Source organism: Eubalaena glacialis, chromosome 2 (genome assembly GCF_028564815.1).
Source record: "Eubalaena glacialis isolate mEubGla1 chromosome 2, mEubGla1.1.hap2.+ XY, whole genome shotgun sequence".
NCBI lineage: Eukaryota > Metazoa > Chordata > Mammalia > Artiodactyla > Balaenidae > Eubalaena > Eubalaena glacialis.
The window spans coordinates 36,856,379-36,879,996 of NC_083717.1; the positions used below are offsets into that span (position 1 = coordinate 36,856,379).

The 23,618-nt window shown below is 42.5% G+C and overlaps 1 protein-coding gene across 1 annotated transcript; it reads right to left on the reverse strand.

Moving 5' to 3' along the window:
* Positions 1 to 4,366: 4,366 nt before the first annotated feature.
* Positions 4,367 to 23,618, reverse strand: WHAMM (WASP homolog associated with actin, golgi membranes and microtubules). The gene is made up of 10 exons (XM_061179878.1): positions 22,916 to 23,618; positions 20,148 to 20,321; positions 17,628 to 17,778; positions 14,815 to 14,984; positions 13,645 to 13,810; positions 11,056 to 11,243; positions 10,008 to 10,094; positions 9,677 to 9,772; positions 6,968 to 7,454; positions 4,367 to 5,126 (listed from the first exon to the last, which is right to left on the reverse strand). Exons 1-10 carry the CDS (start codon positions 23,525 to 23,527, stop codon positions 4,828 to 4,830), a joined length of 2,430 nt encoding a protein of 809 aa, XP_061035861.1. The 5' UTR covers positions 23,528 to 23,618; the 3' UTR covers positions 4,367 to 4,827.

Here is a 23,618-nt window from a genome sequence, read left to right on the forward strand (position 1 = left end):
GTTGGCACCATCTATGTCCTTGCCCTTACTTCCTGCACAGTGAGTCACCATATTATGCTTCTTCCTCTGGTTATCCCAATCTCTTCACTCCATCACTGCTTCTCTCACCAGACAGTCCCTATCCTGTTCCTGATCCCCTCACTCCAGGATCTCCTCCATCGTCTGGTTCCTTTTAGGTAAAGCTGTCAGAGGCCTCTTCCTAAAGCTTGAGTCATCAGGTTCTAGCCCCCTCTCTCCATCCTCCCCCCATGAGGTCACACTAGCCGCCTTCCCTGGTCCTGCCCAGGCCTTGCTGGTGCATCCTCTCTGTGCTGTAGTTCTTGCTCTTCCCACTGCCCCGAATCCTTTCCCGTTTCCAACCCCATTTCTCTTCTTAGACCCAGCTCAAGGGCCTAGGCCCTCCAGATTAAAATCAGCCACTCCAGGGGACTTCTCTCATGCTTCTTAGAGAGCTCTTTTCACACAGCTTTTTTTTTTTTTTAACATCTTTATTGGGGTATAATTGCTTTACAATGGTATGTTAGTTTCTGCTTTATAACAAAGTGAATCAGCTGTACATATACATATATCCCCATATCTCCTCCCTCTTGCATCTCCCTCCCACCCTCCCTACGCACGTACAGCTCTTAAATCATTAGTTCATGTATTCATTTAACAAATATTTCTTGAGCACCTTTATGCCCCAGGCCCTGGGAACACAAAGGTGAAAAGACACAGATATTTTCCGCAAATCTATTACATTCCAGTGGAGCCGTGAGGTGATACATTGCAGGTGCAAATGGAACTCAGCTGATGGAGGATTTGTGAGACTCCCCCTCAAGCAGGGCTCTCACAGGTGTTCAAGAACAGGAGTCAGGGTACATCCTGCTTCTCCAGAGCTGGGGTGACCCTGGGCCACTCTGAAGACTTTGTGAGACATCCAGCTCCAAGGCTCTTCATCTTGGAAGGAACCTGCAATGACTCTAAGTATGCCTGCCTCACTCTTCCCTTTCACAGCCCCCTCATTTCCTGTCTGACTTGTATATATTCGTGTTTTTCTAAGGATGGTCTGCAGACCAGCTGCTTCAGAGCTATCTTGGGTTTCCCAGAAAAACCTCCTGGATTAGCATTTTTGCAGGCCAGGCCTGGCAATAAGCATTCTAGCAGCTCCTTGTGCTAGACAACAAGATGATGGCTCCCCAAAGATGTCCACATCCTAATCCCCAGAACCTATGAATGTGTTATCTTACATGCCAGAAGGGACTTTGCAGATGGACCTTCAGATGGGGAGATTACCCTGGATTATCTAGGGGGGGCCCCAATCTAATCACATGAGTTCTTAAAAGCAGAGAACCTTTCCTGGCTGGGGTCAGAAAGAGATGGTGATGGAAGAAGAGTCAAAGAGATACGATGTTGCTGGCTTTGAAGATCAATGAAGGGGCCACAAGTCAAGGAACGCAGGCAGCCTCTAGAAACTGGAAAAGCTTCTAGCTTCTCCCCTAGAGCCTCCAAAAGGAACACAGCCTTGCTGACACCTTGATACTAGCCCAGTGAGACCCATGTAGGACTTCGGACCTATGGAACGGTAAGATAATAAATTTGTGTTGTTTTAAGCCCCTATAATTGTGGTAGTTAGTTCTGGCAGCAATAGAAACCCGATACGCTCCTCCCATGAGTTTACATATCTAAGAGTTGAGAAACTCTGCTGTACAGCGTGAGTCCCCGACATGCAAACGAGTTCCATTCCGAGAGTGCGTTAATAAGTCCAATTTGTTCGTTAAGTCCAGCAAAGTTAGCCTAGGTACCCAATTAACACAATTGGCTATATTGTACCATACTGTAATGGGTTTATAATACTTTTCACACAAATAATACAGAAAAAACAAACACACACACAAAAAAATAGTACTGTACGGTAAAGTACACAAAAGCACAACCACTTGTAGCAGATGCATGCACATGAAAATGTACGCCAGACGCGTGAACTAACTTACATGATTGGACCTGCGATCGCATGTTCCCATCTTTGAAAGTTTGCAACTTGAAGGTTCGTATGTAGAGGACTTACTGTATAAATTCACTCAGTTACATGGTTTCACATGATGGGTGGTCATTAATCAAAAACTTCTTGATTCTGGCTCCTGCTTCTACCTGCTTGATTCCCCAATTCAAATGCGGGAGAGGGAACGAATGAACAAATGAATAAGTCAGTCTGATCAGCCCAGCTCACGGTTTTTCGCTCCGGGACAATCCATAGGAGGCTTCCAGTTATGGATTGGCTGTCCTAGCATCAGCTTTAGCCAGAGGGCCCAACTCAGGCTCTAAAACATGGCCAAAGTGGGCTGCCCTTGTAGCCAGGGCTGTGGGTTGGGGGAGGCGTCGTGACTGGTGTCCAGGACAAGGGGCAGTGGTCCTAGGGCGGGGGAGGGCCCGGGGAGACTTTGGAGAGGAGGACGCGATGGAGTTGAGACTGAGAGGTGGGTGTGGATTTGCCGGACGGGTGGCAGAGGGCTGGGATGCCCCGGGCGCTGAGGCTTAGGAGAGCAGGGCCATTTGAGGGCAGCCTGCTTGGTATTGCTGGAGTAAAACCTGTGGCAGGAAAGGGGCGGAGGGGCAGCAGCCAGGTTTCTGAGGGGCAGGCCTTTACCGGTGTGGGTTGGTGAGTGGAGAGGGACATCGAGGGGGGAGGTGGAGATGGATTGACAGCGCTTTAGCGGGTGGACTGCACAGGTTTGAAGCTGGACAATAGGAGACAATACTTGACCCTCCCCTTGGCTCTGGATCCCCTGAGGCCAGAGTCTGGACTTAAGCCTTGGCTGGAAAAAGGGGGGAAATGGAGAAATGAGGGAGAGAGGATTCCAGAGAAGTTTGGATGCACGTTAGACAGTTGGGTGAGGGGTTTCAATTGGAGAACTCTCTGGAAAAGGATCTTTTTTTTGAGGTCTTCTCATCTTTGGCAGGCCTTAGAAAGCAAATTCTGAGAATTATTCAAGTCTGAGTAAGCTCACTGGTGTCTCAAAATACTGAAATTACAAGAATTAAAATAAAAATACCAAATTGCGTAATAAGCATAAGAAAGTCCAGCAAAGCTCTGATGTTGCCATTTTTAAAAATACCAGATTCTTTCTAGAGAAACTTTTTGTGCTGAGCTTGGCCTGTCTATGGTGTAGAAAGAGGCCTGGGAGGCTGCCACTTGGCCTGCCGCTGGGATTTGCGACTGAGGCCTGGCAAGTAGCCAGCAGGGACTGTCCCCCCGTGCAGCACCCCCCCCCCCCCACACACACACACAACAGGAACCTGCAAAAAGGAAAGGGAACAGTGGGAACAGAGGCCAATGCCGGGTCAGGGCACCAAGGCCTGGGCCCCGGGAGCAGAGTGAGGCACCTTCGTGTACAGGAGCTGGATCTGGGTCTGCATCACTTCAGGTCAGGGAAAGTAGGACACCTGACAGACCCACGGGTGACCTGGCAGTGGCCATGCTGAAGGATCTCCAGCCATGCACGGAGGTCCAGGCTGCAGCTGCTGAAGAAGGACCCAGACCCCTCCCAGCTATGCCAGCTGAGGCCCCTCGGAGTTAGCTAAGAAGAAACTCTAAGTAGGAAGGGTTTTGGTCTATAACAACTTTTCTTTGGAAAAGGAGGGTCGATTCATCTTGTTCTGTGGAAACCCAGGATTGCCATGGCAAGAGTGAGGGTGATGACATTAGTGGGGATGCTTTGGACAATTTGAGAAATGAGGAGACTGCCTTGTATGGGTCTCTTCCCCTTTCCTAATTTTAACACAAAGCAAGGAGGAGAAATGATTCCAGCATGAGTGCCTAAGGGGAACAACACTCTTCCCCGACCCTTAGTATTTGCTTAAATAAATGTTTAACGTTTTGGGGATTTTGTTGTTGTTGTTGTTGTTGTTCTGGCTGAGTTGGGTCTTCGTTGCTGCGTGCAGGCTTTCTCTAGTTGTGGCGAGCAGGGGCTACTCTTCGTTGCGGTGTGCGGGCTTCTCACTGCAGTGGCTTGTCTTGTTGCAGAGCACGGGCTCTAGGCACACGGGCTTCAGTAGTTGCAGCTCACGGGCTCAGTAATTGCGGCACGCAGGCCCTAGAGTGCGCGGGCTTCAGTAGTTGTGGCTCGTGGGCTCTAGAGCGCAGGCTCAGTAGTTGTGACGCACGGGCTTAGTTGCTCCGCGGCATGTGGGATCTTCCTGACCAGGGCTCAAACCCATGTCCCCTGCGTTGGCAGGCGGATTCTTAACTGCTGTGCCACCAGGGAAGTCCCGTTTAATGTTTTTAATAAGATTTCAGCTAAACCCAGCCAAGGGAGGGATGGTTGTGTTAAGATATTATGTTTCATTTCCTCATGAGTGACACTGATGCATTATAAATAGTTCTTTATTATGAGTTTATATACTGCCTGATACATGAAATACATTTCCTTTAAAATATTTAAAATAATTCCTGCTTATAAGCAACTTATTCGGATTATTGTTAAAATAACGTTCACATTCAAACCTTTCAATCCCAGGAAACCACTACACACACTCGTGAGGAACGGTCAGTAGTGCTGTTTACCATAGCAGTGTAAACGTTTTTCAGAATAAGGGAATGATTCTAGATTATCCGTGGTGAACAATAACTACCATTTTCTTATGCCAGCAGTGCTCACCGTGGGTTCTTAGATGCGTGAAAGGCACCACGTCTCTCCTTCCTTCCCTGACTTTAAGAGCTGCAGCGTTAAATAAAGCTGCAACGTCACACGCCCAGCCCTGCTGATCTTTCGGGGCGTTATGTGGCCAGTCTGCCAGCACTCCATTCACATGCTTTTCCAGAACGAGCCTTGGGCCTTGGCGGAGAGGCTAACGGTCCCACTCGCCAGGGTTCTGCTCATCACGATCGTCCTCCTCCTCCGAGTCAGCAGATACTCTCTTAATTCTCTGGAGCGCCGCCTTGATGCTCCTCTCCAGGTCGCTGGTGGGTTTATTGCTGGGGCTCGGGCCAAGGTCAGGGTGAACTTTCTTCAGTTTGACCCCTTGCCTTATGGCAGCCAGAATGTGCTCATTGACTGAGGCACGGGGAGGGGACAACGTGGGCGCTTGCACCTTCTGGAGAGGGGCCCTGTCATGCCTTAAGGAGGCCAGCACTTCGTCCATCGACCCTGAAATTGAGTAAACAGAGCAAGGAGTCACGAAATCATACTCTTTCTCCCTGAGATGCCGAGACATTTTTGTGCTCGTTAACAGGGTTACGTCACCCATCAGTTAATGCCATGATGTAAACAAATAATCATCATTCCATTAAACAAATGCTTTGATTACCTGCTAGAGAGGTCAACCATCAGCTCCCTTTCTGAATCCAGGATAGTCTAATTGCTAATATTTTACCTTGACCACTTATTTTCCAGTACTTCTTCAAATCCATAGCAACTCCCAGGCACAGTCAAAAGTCAACACACCTTCTGTTAGGGTGGCTGTTTCTCAAGACACAGGTGTTATCATCCTTTTGTGTAACCCTGAAGATAGTTATGAATTCCTGGGGTGTTAAGTAATCCGACCCAATGTGCATTGACAGCTCTAAAATTGTATCTCCTCCATTTCCCTTCCCACTTAACAGAAATTTTTAACGTACCCCACTGTATTTCTCCAACTTCAGTCTTGGATATTAGTCAGTGATGACTCGTTCTGTGATAATGAAGCGAGTAGGTTTCCACACATGAAAAGGCTTAAAACAAAACTTTAATCAGTAGCTCAATGAACCCAGGGTGGGTGGCACTGGCACATTTCTCTGTATATAGTCTGTTTAATTCCACCTACATTACCCTGACGTAACTTACGTGCTCTACTTTTGAGGGTGTGAAATGCTGTCAAAACACAGATTAGATCAGAGTTTCAAGGCCTTGGTGAAGAGAAGCTATTTTTCACTCTGGCACCTTGAGACCCCTGTGGGGGTAAAATCTTTTACCACCTGCTGGAGACCGGGGCATGACTGTAGCCACTCATCTAGGGATCTTCCATGTGAGACTTCAAGGTGAATAGTCATTTCTAGTTCAGAACTGAAAGGCCATGCCGTGGATAACAAAACACTTTGGATTTTAACCTATAACTTGTTATTACATTTCCCTTCTAGGAGTAATAAGACAAAGTTTCACCATCGAGGGCATTTTATTATTCTTTCCAGTGAACTGAGGCAGTGAGTGTGAGCTGATCAGGGCTTCCCACACTGTGTGGGCTACACCAGGCCGGGAACAGGGCGCCCCCCACAAAGCCCTGCCATGTGCCATCTCTCGTCTAGAGCCAGGCACATGAGCTCTCGCTTTCATTTACACGATGTTGCCACAGACCCCATGGAAATGGGCCTCCGGTCTCTACCTAAGAGTGTGCACATTTTCATTTGTACCTGGCTCCAGGTGCAAAGAAACCTTGAACTCAGAAATAACCAGAATACGCGTTAACCAGAACCACAGTTTGGAACTGTTCTGTTTGTATAATTTACATCACCTATCACAGTCCCCTTGTATATGTTCTAGGCAGAGGTACTCAGGCATAATCTTTAAAACAAGTGTACACAGCATTTCGATAGAATTTAAACACAGACACAAATACACTCCAGAGCAGTGGGCTCTAAGTCTGGGCAGATTTCAGCCCGTCTCCTCCATAATCAATGTCTAAATCATAATTAGAATAATGAGTAGAACTATAGCCCTCATTAGACAGAGAAATATTCAAGTGTATTCAGCGTGCTATACTTGCAAATGCAAAAAGTGGTCTACTATTTTTTTGACCGCTTCATTTTAGAAAGATTTCCCACAGCATTTATCAAACTCAGATTTAGGCTATGCTAACTTTGCAATAAAAGAGTGATAAGGCAAAAAATACTGAAATATTTTAAGATTGTAGAGAGTTCTAAAAAAGGTTTTGATTTGAAGATGAAGGCTCCTAAAGCTAGAACGCTCCAACCACCTAACCACCCCTGGTGAGCAGGGACACTTTGGCAGATTACCTGGGCAGCTAAAACTGTCTGAGGAACCACACGGGCTCTCAGCGGGCGATTCACACACTAGAGGATGCGGCTGATCATCTTTCGCTGAAGTCCTGAAGTGTAAATTCCGATGATTTGTAGATTGAGAAGAAAAGGGCGGAGCAGGGAGGGGCAGCGATGGTGGTGGTGGTGGTGGTGGTGGTGGTGGAGGAGGAGGAGGAGGAGGAGGAGGAGGCAGTGGCAACTCCTCACTTGATTTGGAGTGTGTTTGGGCACCAACTGGAGCAAAAGTCTGAACAGGGATGTTTCTAGCACAGTCTTCATGCTCAGGGGTTATCACGTTACTAACTTCAGATAAGGGAGCGCTTCTGGTTTTCCTAGAGGACGGATGGATCACTGCCGTCATCTGAGAAGTCGGCGGGGATGTCTGCCGGGGAAGTCCACTCGGCAGGTGTGGAGCCACAGGTTGTGAGCGAGAGCTCTTTAGGACAGAGCGACCTGGACATCTCTGAAAATGAAAAACTGTTGTGAGAAACTTGCTACAAACGCAAACCGTCAAAATGCTGAAGCTTTCTATAAGTGAACACTGAAGCATTTCTGTGCGTGGATTATTCTAATTCACAAAGTGGCTCCTTCTTACTTTGTACAGCCACCCTTGCTACTAAATCTATATACTAAGGAATAAGCATTTATATCCTTTCATAGAATACTTTCTCTGTAATAAAGATATGAAAGGATATATACAGATGAAAACATTCATATTTTTAGTATGAAAAATCAGAAACTTAGTATCAACAATAGATAGTTGAAAAAATTATGGTGAATTTAAAGTATTAGGCAGCCATGAAAAATCATAAGTAGTGCAAAGTCTGAAACATCCTTAAAAAATGCAGATGATCTGGTGTTAAATGTATAACCAGGTAAAAAACAGAGGTATGAAAAATACCAGCAGGGTGGACCTCAAAGTGACAGTTAAAACAGGAATTATGGATGTTTCTCTAATTTTTATGTTTAGAGTAAATTTTATAATTTAAAAATGTGAATTAAAGAAGTTCTGATTAACGCATATATGTGGAATCTAGACAAATGGTATAGTTGACTTTATTTGCAAAGCAGAAATAGAGACACAGACAAAGCAGAAATAGAGAACAAATGTATGGATACCAAAGGGGAAGGGGGTGGGGTGGGAGGAATTGGGAGATTGGGGCTGACACATATACACTATTGATGCTATGTATAAAATAGACAACTGATGGGAACATACTGTTTAGCGCAGGGAACTCTTTAATTCGCTGTGGTGACCTAAATGGGAGGGAAATCCAAAAGGGAGGGGATATATGTATATGTATGGCTGATTCATTTTGCTGTGCAGTGGAAGCTAGCACAACATTGTAAAGCAACTATACTCCAATAAAAATTAATTAATAAAAAAAAATAAAGAAGTTCTGGTCTCGCAGGTATAGTTTACTAAAGAAAAACCTAACCTTACAAAGACCTAATCTTGAGGGATGTATACCTCCATGGACCAAAAAAACTGCAACTTTTACCAATTTGAGGTCAACTCGTTCCAGTTTGTTGAGAGCTTAGGCAGTCTGATTCTGTCACCTTCATACCATCTTCATACTGTCTACATTTGAAAGTTCATCACTGCTCTGACTAGTTCAGGGCTACGGAGCTGGACTTGCATCCCTGGAATCCCTTCCTCCACACTGATCAATACCCTCGGGTGACTGACAGCTGACCAGCAAGTTACTGTCCACCCGGCTCATCTGTGTTCATGTAGCCCCCCGCATTCATGCCCAGGCTCTCACCCAGGACAATCAGACTCTCTGGAGGTGGGGTCTGGGCATGAGTATGCTTTAGAAGCTCCAGAGGTGCTTCTGATGTGCTGCCCGGGTTGGAGAATCTCTGCTGTGGCTCTGACTCTGTATATCCCTGAGCTAAGTTGTGTAATCACCCTGAGCATCAGTTACTCATCTTTAAAGTGGTGATGATATCGCACAAGGTTGTTTTAAGAATTAAATAAGAATGAATGTAAGTGCCTAGCACATGCCTGGTATACGGCAGTGATCAGAGTAGAAAGCATATCAGGAGACAAGATGAAGTTGTAGGACATGATTGATTCACTCCGGTGGCCCCTATTTTTCTTGTTGGTATCACACAGTGCACCTTCAATACCTCATCCCAGACTTATGTCTGGGAGTGGGTGGTTTTCTCTTTTGGGTCATTTTGAAGGTGTGTGTTGCAGGTGTGTGATGAGGACAGGTTTATGTTTTACATTCAACAAGTTTAATGTTACTTTAAAATAAGTATTTACTTTTTTTTTTTAAACCTATTCACTTTTAATAGGGCACAAAATTATACTTATATCACAATGTTTCCTTGACCAAATTTTAAAGACTTCTTTATTACAAATGAGGAAACAACCAGCTAAATCTAAGGGCAATTTAACTATTTTCAGTTTTCCCTGCCAGCTGACACCATGGTGAGCAGAGTCACACCACCTGGTCAGGGGGGAGAGCAGGAACCCTAGTGTGCGGCAAGGTCAAAAACATCTTGATATTTCTAATATTTTTGTTTTTTATTTATAGACTACAAATAATGGCATTTGGGAAACATTTTATGTCCCAAATTATCTGTTCCTAATACTTTATACTTTTCTCCTAGGATGGGTGATCTTCGTTTATTTCTCCAGACAATGCAGGTGAAGTGATTATTTCTAGAACTCACCTCTTTAAATGCTCTCAATCGTTGGAGTGTTTTTTGGCGTTCTTGGTTTATCCATCCTTTTTTCTTTTGCTCCTCCTCTTTTTTCTGGTCTCTTTTCTGTATTTAAACAAACACATATTTGTAAACTTCTCAGAAGTCCTGAGAAAGGGGGGGACCGTCACCTGACATTATTGCCTCCTCCGGCCCCCACGTCTGCTCCCCATGCTGCAGGGCCGGACTGCGCTGTCCCCTCAGGATCAAGGCTGACGGGGCAGTGGAGCTCCACTTTGTACAAACTTAAGCCCATGTGTCATGTTATGCAAATATAAAACATTTTTCTTCAACCACTCACCCTCTGAACGCTATGATGCTGATGCAAATATTTTATGCTTTCTTCAGCCTGTTGCAATCTGAGTCGATGATTTTCTTTGCAGTGATCCTGGGGGAATAATATAATTTCATAGATCTGTTTTTTACCTGGTTATAAATTGAACGCCACATGGTTTTTAATATTACCATGGGCTATAGCATAAAAGGTTAAAAGAAAAAAGCACTGCATTTGGGCTGCAGTATAAGGCATTTATTAATAGGAGTTATGGTGTGGCTCAGTGCTTCTGCCTTCTCCTCGGTCACGTGATACGGGGCGATGGGCTGCTTACGGGAATCCCTCCTTCCCGGTAGGAGGGCCATGGCTGGGATTTAGTGCTTTGAGAGATGAAAAAGCAAATCCTCCAACCAAGTGGAAATGAGAGGACATACAGGCAGTCCCACATTCCTAAGTGGGATGTGTCCTAAGGACCTGTTTCAATGCAATTATTTTAAACACATTTCCCCATAATGTTCTAAGTAATATCTCCAAATATACCTACATAACACATCCAACCTACAATACCTGAAAAATTACATTAAAAACTACATCTCAATTATGCTTAGCCATTCTTAGTATGTTACTTTTTTATGTAATCATGGAGTGTTTAAAAATTAAGAAAAAAATCACTCACCGCATATAAGGACTGAAATGAGCTGAATATTATCTGAGTGATATTTTATAATCAACAATTCACAATAAAATTAATTTTAGCATTTATTATAGCTGATTAGAAGTTTCTACCTTTTGTGGTTTTTAAAATACCTGTGTAAGTAATAGGCATTCAATAAACAGTTGTTGAAAGACTTAATTAAAATCTAAAGATGATGGCAAATGCTTAAATCCAAAAGGAAAAAGAATCTTTTTAAGAAAAACATTTTAAATGTATTTTAATTGTAGCCACTGATAGCTACATAAACACACACAAAATTTATCATTGATAAAAGCCTTATTTTCAGTACCTCTTTATCTTTCATAAAAGAAGAAACCCCCAGAAGGGGTAAGAAAAGAAGGCTGCCCTGGGCGCTCCTACCTTTCTGTTCCTGAGACGGGCTCTTCTGGCACAGATCCTGCCCCGTTTAGATTCCAGCTGCTGGCACTGCCGGCTGAGTTCCTTCACCTCCAAATTCTTATCATCCTGCAGCCCCATTACACGATCCATGACTTTAAGTTCCTCTGGATTTTCACACGGATCGTAATAGATAACTTCATCCTGTTTATCTAGAAACATATTAATGATTTTTTAAAAACATGTCTTATTATTAAAAATAATGCATACTTTTTTAATGTAAGGAAAGTTAAATATCCTTGTAATTATGATTAACATTTATGTATATATATGTCTATGTGTACACACATACACACACACACAACTTATATAGCTACACATATCAATAAACAGAATTCTAAGAGAAACTTTTCCATGTGATGGAAATATAATTTTAATGGCAACACAGTATTCTCAAATTTAAGCACTCTCTGTTGTTAGAATGTTCCAATGTTCTATTATTATCAATTTCACTGTGATGAACATCTGAATATAAATCTTTGTGTACATTTTTTATTACTTCCTTAGCAGATGAATATTTAAGGCTCTTGATGACTCTTGTCAAATCACCCTCCTCCAGAAAGGCAACTTACATTCTACCAGCAGTATATCATTAAGGTGCCTTAATGATATTTAATCTTAATTACATATTGATTTTTTAAAAATACATGCTAACTGTAACAAATTCAAGCCCTACAGAAGTACACAAAATAAAAAGCGAAATTTTCCTCTTCCTTCACCAACTCTGTGGCATCTTATTCCTGGAGGAAAACATGAACAGTTTGGTATGCATCCTTCCAGATTAACTTTTTTCTAATAGAAGTTTTTCCTAAATATGTAAAATGCTTATAACGTGAAGCTACTGTAAAGTTTTTTGAATACCTAGGATTAAATTAAATGTTCAGGATCTATATGAAGAAAATAACTAAACTTGGAGGAACTTTAAGAAAAAAAAGACTTAAGTAAATGGAGAGACATACCATGTTCTTGGATGGGAAGATTCAAAATTGAAAAGACGACAATTCTCCCCAAATTATCTCTAATGTTAAGTGCAATCCCAATAAAAATTCCGAGTTTTTTGGGTTTTTTTGTTTTGAACTTGCCAAAATGATTCTAAAGTTCATCTGGAAGAATAAAGGAGTGAGAAAAGTCAAAATTTTTGGAAAAGTAGAGTAATGAGGGAAGTACTTGCTTTACCTGATACTAAAATGTACCTCCAAGGTACAATAATAGGAACAGCATGGTACTGGCACCAGAAGCCACTCACAAATCAGTGAAAGAAAATAACAATTCATAAATAGATCAAAACAAATGATAATTCTGGATATGAGACAGGTAAAGGTCAAAGCAACAGGGCAAAATGTTTTTAAAAACCAGTAATTGGGACTGCTGACAATCTGGGGGGAAAAGTTAGATTTCTACCCCACATCAAAATAAATTTCACCTGGATTAAAGAGCCAAATGTTTTTAAAAACAAAATCATAAGAATACTGAAACAAAACATAAGTAAATACTGATATAATTTTGGGATAAGGAGGTATAACACCAAAGCAGAAGACTGATAGAGGTGACTTCATAAAAATTAAATATTCCTACAAGGCAAGAAAAAGCAAATGACAGAGAAATTATTTGCAACATATGACAGATAATAGAATAACATCTCTAATATGGAAAGGGAATGTTCCAAAGAAAAATGGGCAAAGGCCATGAATAGGCCGTGAATAAAAGAAATACAAATGGCCAGTAAACATACAAAATTGCGTTCAACATCACTTGTGATTAAATAAATGAAAATTAGAAGATGCCATTTTTTGCTCTCAAGTAGGCGAGAATTTAAATGAATAAGTATGGGGAAACAGCTATTTTCATAATCAGCTGATGGGAGCATCATTTTGTACAACCTATCTAGAGGGCCATTATGTAGAATGAAATTTAGAAATTTAGAGAATAATAGAGGTACAGAAAAATGCATATCAAATGATTCTTGTAGTGTTTTTTTTTAAAAAAGTATGTGTCAAAATGTAAAATATGCATTGTCCTTGACCTGATTCCATCTTTAGAAATTTATTCCAAGGAAATAATCTGTCATATACACAAAGACATGTGTAAAGGAAGGTTCTTCACTACAATGCTGTTCACAACAGTGAAAAACTGGAAATCCCGGCATGCCTATACAATGGAATACTATGCAGCCATTAAAATTTTTGATGGTTTTATTACTTACTGAAATGGAAGAATGATTATTATGTATTAAGTGAAAAAGAGGTTACTGAACAGGATACATAGTTTTGGTTTAAGAAACTGAAAGATATTTATAAACATCAGCATACAAAAAAGGCTACAAAGCTATAGAGCCTAAGTATCTCTAAATGATTTAACCGGGGTAATAATAGTTTCCCTTTGTTTTGCTGTGTGTTTACCAATGAATATATTATTTGAATAATAAAGTACTAAAGGGAAACTTTGTTAGAAAATTTCAGATATATTAGACAATATACAAGAAATAATTGATAATATGATCTGTATTTCCTTGAATGTGTAATTTAAACATATACATTTAAATATATATTTTACCTTTTATAAGTCTTTTAATAGAGTCCAACTGTGTAACAAGCAGTATTTCTTCATATTTTAATATCTCAAATTTAACCTCGTATAGTTCTAACTGAACTTCATAATATTGTATTTCTAATTCGTCTACAACATTTATTTTTTTTTCTTGTTCTGGAAGATCTTCCATCTTGTTTTCATGAAAAAAATAAGAGCAAGTTAAAATAATTAGTACATTAAAGGCAAACTTTACAAGCATTCAAGTTATTTTCTATTCCTTGCTCAATATCAAATATAAAAAAAGCAAATAGAGAAGAAACACTTTTCCATTTCATTTAATGGGATAAAAATGCCTTCTTCAATGTTTGTCACAAATACTTTATCTCATCCCTGAAACATATGAAAACTTTTAGGTTTTGAGAAAAATAAATGGCAATGAGGTATTTACAAATGTTTTCTGCTTTAAAGTCATAATGTTACAGGAAAAAAATTAAGTGACTACACTTCTAGGATGAAGCACCTCTTTGATTATTCTAAAATTGTGCTGAAAACACGGCTTGATTGATTTTAAAGTACTGAGTACTTGATTGATTTTAAAGTACTACATCAGTATTGAGCTTGATGTTATCATCAAGTGAATCCTACAATATAATATTTCACAAACAGGGACTTCCCTGGTGGTGCAGTGGTTAAGAATCCGCCTGCCAGTGCAGGGGACACAGGTTCGATCCTGGTCCAGGAAGATCCCACATGCCGCGGAGCAACTAAGCCCATGCCCCACAACTACTGAGCCTGTGCTCTAGAGCCCGTGAGCCACAACTACTGAGCCCACGTGCCTAGAGCCCGTGCTCCGCAACAAGAGAAGCCACCGCAATGAGAAGCCCGCGCACCGCAAGGAAGAGTAGCCCCCGCTCGCCACCACTAGAAAAAGCCCGCGCGCACCAACGAAGACCCAACAAAGCCAAAAACAAACAAATAAATATATATATTTTTTTAAAAAATAATATTTCACAAACATTTTGACCAAAGGGAAACTTCATGGCCAACCTTCCGCAGTCTGCAAATTCTTATCTACTGGAAGATGGTGTTGGAATAAGCGAAGAAAGGAAGCTCTTTCACAATGCCTGGAAAGAAAGATTCTACCTAAAATAAAAGTGTATTTTTAAAACAAAGTTTCACTTATCTTTGTCTCACCTTTCCCTGAATTTCAGCTCTTTTGTGATTTAAACACAACTCTTTGGCTCTCATGAGTTGCAGAGTCTCCCGAGCTAACATCAGCTTGAGTTTTTCTAACCTGGGAGTTGCTGTGGCCCAGGCAGCCTGACCAAATCTCTTCTCATCCTGTGCCATTTGTTTCTGCATTCCTGTTGTATTGTAATTAATAAAATAAAACATAATTACAACTCATTAAAAACAGAAAAATTTATCCTGAACTAATTCTTTGTTTATTGCCTCCCATGTTACCTGCAAAACATCCCTTTTAAAAGAAAAATTCTTGTATTTTAGTGACTTTTTATTGTCACAAAAATAATGCATGGTTATTGGTATAAAATTTTAGATAACTTCATTTAAAAAAAGAAAATAATAAATCATGAATCTCACTTAAAGCAATTGCTTCTTACATTTTGGTGCATATACTTCTAGACTATTTCTATGTTTAGCTAGACAGACAGGAAGATATAGTTTGACCAAAACAAACAAACAAAAAACCCCCCACGGGATCATCATTCTGCTTTATATCTTTTTTATTTCACTTAATATATCAGGGAACTCTTGCTATTCATAAAAATAGTTATAGAGAATCATGCTTACTGCTACACGGCGTTCCATTTTATAAATGTACTATAGTTTAACAAACTGACAGACAATAAGTTGTTGCTATTTGGGGCTACTATCAGCAATGATTTAAGATAAAAGTCCTTCACCCAGCCCACAAGATCATATGGTCTCATCCCTGCCTGTCTTGCTGGCATTATCTCACACCACATTCTCTATTCAGGCATACCTCAGAGATAATGCAGGTTCAGTTCCAGACCACCACAATAAAGCGAATATCACAATAAAGTGAATCACATGAATTTTTTGGTTTCCTATTGCATATAAAAGTTATGTTTACACTGTACTGTGGCTTATTAAGTGTACAGTAGCATTATGTCTAAAAAAACAATGTATATTTGAGGCAGGAGATAGATGGGCCCAGGCTAAACAGTTTCTCCCCTGTGGACAGAAACTCTGTAATAGGAGAAACTCCATAAAAGCAGAATAATGGGGACTTCCCTGGTGGCGCAGTGGTTAAGAATCCACCTGCCAATGCAGGGGACACGGGTTCAATCCCTGGTCCGGGAAGATCCCACATGCCATGGAGCAACTAAGCCCGTGCGCCACAACTACTAAGCCCACGTGCCACAACTACTGAAGCCCGCATGCCTAGAGCCCATGCTCCGCAACAAGAGAAGCCACTGCAATGAGAAGCCCGTGCACCACAACTAAGAGTAGCCCCTGTTCGCCGCAACTAGAGAAAGCCCGTGCATAGCAACAAAGGCCCAACACAGCCAAAAAAAAAAAAAAAGCAGGATGATGGAGGAGGCTGGGCCCTGCCCAGATAAGAGATAAAAGACCACATATCCCTCATTCTCGAAGTCAAGGAGAACTTCCTGACTACACATGCACAGAAAGGCTCCTTGGAGGTCAAAAAGGGAGGGGGCGCCACCTCATAGTAAGTGATGTCAACCTACCCTAGGCCTCTAGAATCCATCTTGGCTAAGAGATGCACACACACACAGGAGGATCCTGAGATATACCAAATACGGACTCAGAACCAGGCAAAGCAAGATGATCGGTCAAAGGAAACCCGGAAGAAATGCCCCATAAAAGTGATTCAGACTACCATGAGGGTGCGACTCTCTCTGAGCCCACCCGTGTGTCTATCCACAGTCACTGTACTCTTTTTCCTCCTAATAAACACTTTTACTTGCTTCACTACTTTCTGTCTCTATGTGGAAATTCATTTCTACACAGCTGACAGGCCAGGGCCTTGTCACTGGCCACTGGTCCCTGGTGGTCTTGTGGCTAGGATTCAGCGTCCTCACTGCCACGGCCTGATCTCAATCTCTGGCCGGGGAACCGAAATCCTGCTTCAAGCTGCTGCAGGCTGAGGCCATCCGAGATCACATACATACCTTAATATAAAAATACTTTATTACTGAAAAATGCTAACCATCATCTAAGCCTTCAGTGAGTTGTAATCTTTTTGGAATAATAACATCAAAGATCACTAATCACAGATCACCATAAAAAATATAATAATAATGAAAAAGTTTGAAATATTAGGAGCATTACCAAAACGTGACAGAGACATGAAGCGAGCAACTGCTGTTGGGAAAATAGCACTTGCTGTTTTACAACAGACTTGCTCAATGCAGGACTGTCACAGACCTTCAATCTGTACAAAACATAATACCTGTGAAGTGCAGTAAAGTGCAGCGCAATGAAATGAGCTATGACATGAGGTGTGCCTGTACTGTGCTCCAGCCCATGGCTTCCTCGTACTTGGCATACTTCCCAAGTTCCTCAGACTTGTCAAGCTCCCAAAAACCAGAGGGCCTTTGCAAATGCTACTCCTGCCTGGAACACTCTTCCCTCACTTTTTTGCTTTCTCCACTTCCATTTACCCTTCAGATATCAGGGCAAGTGCCACTTCTCAGAAGCCTTCATTGGCCACTCTGATTGGGCCTAATTTCTCTCTCCTAAGCTCTCAGAGCCCCATGTTTCTCTTCTTCATGTGGCTTGTTGCCACTGCCATTTTCCATGTGTTTGAATGAATATATAATTGATATAATTAAGATTTCTCTCCCTTCACCTTACTGTACAGTGGCTGTTTATGCTTATCCTTATATTGAATCCCCAGTACCTAAAAAATACAGAACCTGGTGCTTAAGAGGCACTCAAATGTTTTCCGAATAAAATGAAAATTACATGTATCTTAGTACAGCATTTTAAATTATTACCTGCTAATGCTTCTACTGTTTTTTCAAAATAATTCACTGTAATATCTTGAATCGAGACTATAGCTTCTTCAGCCCGTCTGGTCCATTCTTGGGCTTCCTTCTGCAGGGCAACTATCCTTTTAGGACCCAGACCATCCTCATCCAAGGACTTCTATAGAAAGAAGGGAAAGTTGTATTAGTAAAAGAGAATAGTAATGTAGAGCCATTAGGAAATCGAAAGGAAATTGGTCACATGGATTATTTCAGCTACTTTTATTACTACTACATAGTCAATTAAATTTCATTCATTCATCAGTTCCTTACTGAGTATGAATAAGGCTCTAAGTGGTGCATCCTTTGGATGACAAAGGGATACTCTGGAGTATAAAGGAAAAAAAACCCTACTTTTACTTTGTATTACTCGAATAACTTTTCTAGAAGGGAATGCTGTCAAGTTATGTTTCTCTATTAATAATAATACACGATTGTTTGAATGAGATCTGTATTGTTAAACACTCAGCAAAGAGCCTGGTACATGACACTCAAGCGTTAGCTGTTGCTGTGGTTTCTTTTAGGGACATGGCAGGAAGCTTTTCAATAGTGTGATTCTTTTCTGAAGGGCAAAAGTAATACAATAACCTAAAACATGAATGATTGTGACATATACTATGTCATCTAGTATCTAATTCTTCTACCAAGCATGATTTAGTGACATAAGAAATATACCCAGGTTAGCCATCAGGGAAATGTAAATTAAAACCACAATGAGATACCACTTCACATCTACTAGGATGGCTATAATCAAAAAGACAGACAACAACAAGTGTTGGCGATGATGTGGTCAAATTGGAACCCTCATTTACTGCCGGTAAGAGTGTAAAATGGTGCATTTATGGAAAATAGTCTGGCAGTTCTTCAAAAGGTTAAACAGAGTTACTGTAGGGTCCAGCATATCCATATATCCAAGAAAAATGAATACATATGTCCACATAGAAACTTGTACACAAATATTCATAGCAACATTATTCATAATAGCCCAAAAGTGGAAAGTTCCAAATGTCCATCAATCACTAAATGGATATGTAAATGTGCTATGTGCATATAATGAACATTATTTGGCAATGAAAAAAATGAAGTTCTAATACACACTACAATATGGATGGAACTTGAAAACCTGATGCTACATGAAAGGAGCCAGACACAAATCATTCCATACGATATGAAATGTCAAGAAAAGGGAGATCTAGAGGCAGAAAGCAGATGGGTGGTTGTCTGGAGTTGGGAGGGAATGGGGAATGCGTATGGGGTTCTTTTCAGGGAGATGAAAATGTTCTGGAATTAGACAGTGCTGGTGGTTGCAAAACTGAATATACTAAAAACCACTGAATTGTACACTTTAAATAGGTGAATTATATGGTCTGTGAATTATATCTCAGTACAGCTGTTATTTAGAGAAAGAAAAAATATACACAGGAAGTAAAGACAATCCAAGTAATAGATTTGCAAAATAATGAACAGAACAACTTTCTCCACAGGTTAGGCTGGCATGAGTTTCATCTAAACATGATACCATTTTTACAGTAGCCCAGCAGTGGCCATGAGTGCATGTGTGGAAGGATGGCCCAGTGCAGGGGGCAGAGATCAAGAGATCTCTCTGTTGTCTTCTGATTCCAGCTGGTTTAGAACCAGAGAAAGCTATTGAACCTCCCCACCCACCTTGGTTCCAGATTCGTTTATAACACTGGAATGATAATGCTTATTCTAACTAGTGTTCCATGGCTCAATGAAATAAGAGCAATGACAGCATTTACTAAAATTTAATTTACTGAATTACAATCCAGGGCCTTGCTATTTAAATTTTCATCCTATTTCTCATAAGTCTGCATGTGTCCTTAGAGGCTGAAAATAAGCTAAAGTAAATAAGCAACACATCAAAAACAAGTCATCACTTCCCTGGTGGCACAGTGGTTAAGAGTCCACCTGCCAAGTGCAGGGGACACAGGTTCGATCACTGGTCCGGGAAGATCCCACATGCCGCGGAGCAACTAAGCCCATGCGCCACAACTACTGAGCCTGCGCTCTAGAGCCCACGAGCCACAACTACTGAGCCCATGCGCCACAGCTACTGAAGCCCGCGTGCCTAGAGCCGGTGCTCCGCAACAAGAGAAGCCATTGCAATGAGAGGCCCACACACCGCAACGAAGAGTAGTCCCTGCTTGCTGCAACTACAGAAAGCCTGCGTGCAGCAATGAAGACCCAACGCAGCCAAAAAATTAAAATTTAAATTTAAAAAAAAAGTCATCAGCAAAGAAAGTGTGTAACCCTTGAAAATCTGCAGAAATCTTAATGTATTAAGACGACCGATGTAAAATGTCTTCAACTGAAATCAATTTAAAAAATAATAAATTCGATATATCTATAATATATCTAAATATAGGGTAAACCCAAAGTGGAAACACAGATTGAATCTTAAATGCGACTGAAGAAATAGCATACGATAAAGAATAAATCTCATAAAGTAAAAATATAAAGAAAACGTACCAAAATAGCAAGCTTACATGAAGTTGCAAGTTCTCGCATATCCCTGAATGGCTGCAGTAAATACTGGAAGAACAGGGTTGCCGCAGTAACTAATTCCTGGTATGCTTCATCTTCCTCTCGATACACTTTCATTAATGCTACCATGGTGTTGGCTTTTTCATGCCCTTGAAGCACCTAGAAGGCAAAATGTAAATAAAGCTCACGTATGGACAGTATTTATAAGATCATACCAAACCAACAAAGCTAAAGAAACCTGAATGTTCTAAACTTTAATGCATCAATTTAAAATACTGATTAAACATGAAAATGCTATTGTTCTCCAACCAAAATGCCCAGTAAGAATGGTTAAATAAATCATGGTATATCCACAGTAGACTATTATTACTATAATCAATCATTCAGCACTGTGCTTTTGAAGACTGTTCAGTAACTGGGGACTTTTATAAATGGGAGGTGGAGGGGAACGCAGAGTTGAAAATTTTATCTCAACTATGTTTTCTCTACTCAGAGAAAAGGACCTGAAAAAGGCATCAAATAGGGTGTAGACTGAGGATATTTTTCATCACTTTTCCGACCATAAAGGTTTTGTGAGGATGTACTCCTTTTTTAAAAGCTCATAAGGACACAGAAATGCCTCCAAGTACTTCTCCAGCATGTCAACTCTCTTAATTCCCCCAGGTTAATATTGCCACCAAACCCCCAGCAGACTCATTTAGCATCACAAATGTGGCTCTAGCCTCTACAGAGAGCTTCTTCTGAGGCAGGATAGAAAATAAACTGAGCATTTATAATCTAGATAAACTCATTTGGTAAGAAATTACCTTACCCCCCAGGAGAAGAGAAATAAAATCAAGTAATAGTATAGACATTTTTTTCCCAGTCAATATCCTTAAATTCTTCTATTTCCTTCCCTCCACTTAAGGATAAAGTGATCTATGTTCAGCTGACATTTTATCCAGGTGATAATACTAGGATTAAAAAAAAGTTTCCCTGAAAAATATTAAAACACACGAAAAAGTAAACTTAAGACAACTGATACTTTTCAGTCTTATTGCTTAGACTATTCAGAATTCAAACCATTCAGCTTCATATAGCTTTATATATACTAGCAATCTTGGCAACTGGTCTAATTCTAGAATCAATTGCTTTCCTGTTCTAAATATGAGCTGAGTATTAAGATGATCACATACACTTCCATGGATGCAGTATATTTTGTATTTAAGCCCTCCCCCGCCCACCTGTTCCACGTAAACAGGTGAACCACACAAGCGTCAATAGCTAGCCTAACAGTATGAACTACACTAGTGCCATAATACCTCTGAATGAACTTCAAATTGGGTAAAGTATAACTTTTACAATAGTAACATATATGTCAGTTTAAGGAAAAACCACTTCTGTCAGAAACCGGGTGTCTAAAAAATAAAAGTGTCTGATTCAAAATGATAAAGTTGGGCTTTCCTGGTGGCGCAGTGGTTAAGAATCTGCCTGCCAATGCAGCGGACACAGGTTCGAGCCCTGGTCCTGGAAGATCCCACATGCCACGGAGCAACTAAGCCCGTGTGCCACAACTACTGAGCGTGCGCTCTAGAGCCTGCGAGCCGCAACTCCTGAAGACTGGACGCCTAGAGCCTGTGCTCTGCAACAAGAGAAGCCACTGCAATGAGAAGCCCTCGCACCGCAGCGGAAGAGCAGCCCCGGCTCGCGGTAACTAGAGAAAGCCCGCGTGCAGCAACAAGGACCCAACGCAGTCAAAAATAAATTAAAAAAAGAAAAAAGATAAAGTTGACTGGCCTGAAACTGCCCTGTGGTTTCCTCACATTATAAAGTGAAATTAACCCATGAGAAGTGGGTGTATAAAAAGCTCATTCTATATTTAGCTTGCGAGGATATAATTAAGATTTTGAACTGTGGCTGGATTGTTCTCTTACACCTCCCCTTCCTCAAATGAAGGCAGAGAAAAATCACTCAGATTAAGTACGGCGTATAATGAGAAAGGGCAAGCAAGAGGCATGTCGGGGTGTGGGATAGAGCACTAAATCTTGACTCAGGAGAGTCAGCTCGTTGTGGATATATGAGCCACATTTTTCTCTTAAACCCTTTTATGAATTTGTGAATCCCCTTCAGCTCTGTAAGCTTACCACTCAAAAAATGAATTGTTCCATCTCTCTAATTACCTCTTTCAAGCTTAAAATTGCACTCATGTTGCTGCTGTTCCACACTGATGAAGACAGCTCACATCCTGTCGGCTGTCCACTTGACCGAGTCTTTATCACCTAAGAAACCTGTGTCCTAGAAGCACCTTCATCCTCTAAAACATTTTGTCTCCATTATCGGTCTTCCCTCATACACAGAACCTGTCACTGTTTACCTTCAGTCTGTGTTGTCATTTCCTACACAGATGGGATATTTCTAGTTTTGCTTTCAGTATTCTCTGGCACTTCCTGTCACAACAGCCAGCTCCACCAGCATCTTCAGGGGAAAGGTTTAGGGGCCTACCCTGGCTCCTAACTGCGATTAAACTTTGATTTAACTTAGTCCTCTCGCTATAGGCCCCACGGGGCTTCCGCGGAATTCCCCTCGCTGCTCCCCGACAGGTGAAGAGCACCTGCGAGGCTGCGCGGCCCTTCCGCGCATCACGCTGTTAACCTGCTCCTTCCCCGCGCTGGTCTGCAGAAGGACCCCCCTCTCGCACTCGTCCCACCCTGGAAAAGGGCCCGAGGCTGAACCGAGAGGGAGAAGGACCGGGCGACTGCCCGGCGGGCGCGTACCTGGCGCAGCCGCGCCCCCGCCTCGTCCCGCCGAGCGCGCAGGGCCCGCTCCCGGAACTCGCGCGGGCTCTCGCAGTCGGCCGCGCAGCCCTCGGCAGGGAAGAGCGCGTCGCGCACCGCGGCGCCGCCGCAGCCGTCGGCCGCCTGGCCCAGGTAGCGCTCCAGCTGCCCGCACAGCTCCTGCAACGCCGCCTCGCCGGGTTCCGTGCGCGCCGTCCATACCAGCGTCCACAGCCCGAGCCCCAGGCCCCAGGCCCCGCCGCCGCCCGCGTCCAGCTCCGGCGGCAGCCGCGGGAAGCAGCGATCCAGCGGCGGCCACAGCGCCGCCAGCTGCTGGTGCGCGCCGCGGAGCCCGGCGGCCGAGAGCAGGCCTGCCCAGCTGGGCGGGGGCGCGGCGGCCTCGGACACGGGCTCGGACACCAGCTCGGGCCCGGGCTGGCTCCCCTCGCGCCGCCGCCGCTGCGCCGTGCGGTCGTGACAAGTCACAGCGAACTTGCCCTCCACGTCGTTCCAGGCCACGAGGAAGCGCAGCTGGTGCCGCTCGGGGTCGGCGAAGAGGTCCTCGCGGACCGGTACCCAGCCCTCCAAGCTGTCGGGTTGCTCGTCCTCCATGACCGCCGGCGGTCAGCGCCCGGAGGGCTCGGCTCGCCGGAGCCTGGTCTCCTTGCACCCCCAGCCACTGGACGGTCCGGACCGCGTCATT

What these genes read in the sequence shown, in the direction of transcription:
- WHAMM (XM_061179878.1), bottom strand. Translation starts at nt 23,527, where the DNA reads ATGGAGGACGAGCAACCCGACAGCTTGGAGGGCTGGGTACCGGTCCGC. An exon ending in CGGGGGCGCGGCTGCGCCAG is followed by an intron (nt 20,322 to 22,915) that starts GTACGCGCCCGC and finishes TTTGCCTTCTAG; the next exon opens with GTGCTTCAAGGGCATGAAAA. An exon ending in GATTGAGAGCATTTAAAGAG is followed by an intron (nt 7,455 to 9,676) that starts GTGAGTTCTAGA and finishes TTTCATTTTCAG; the next exon opens with AGATGTCCAGGTCGCTCTGT.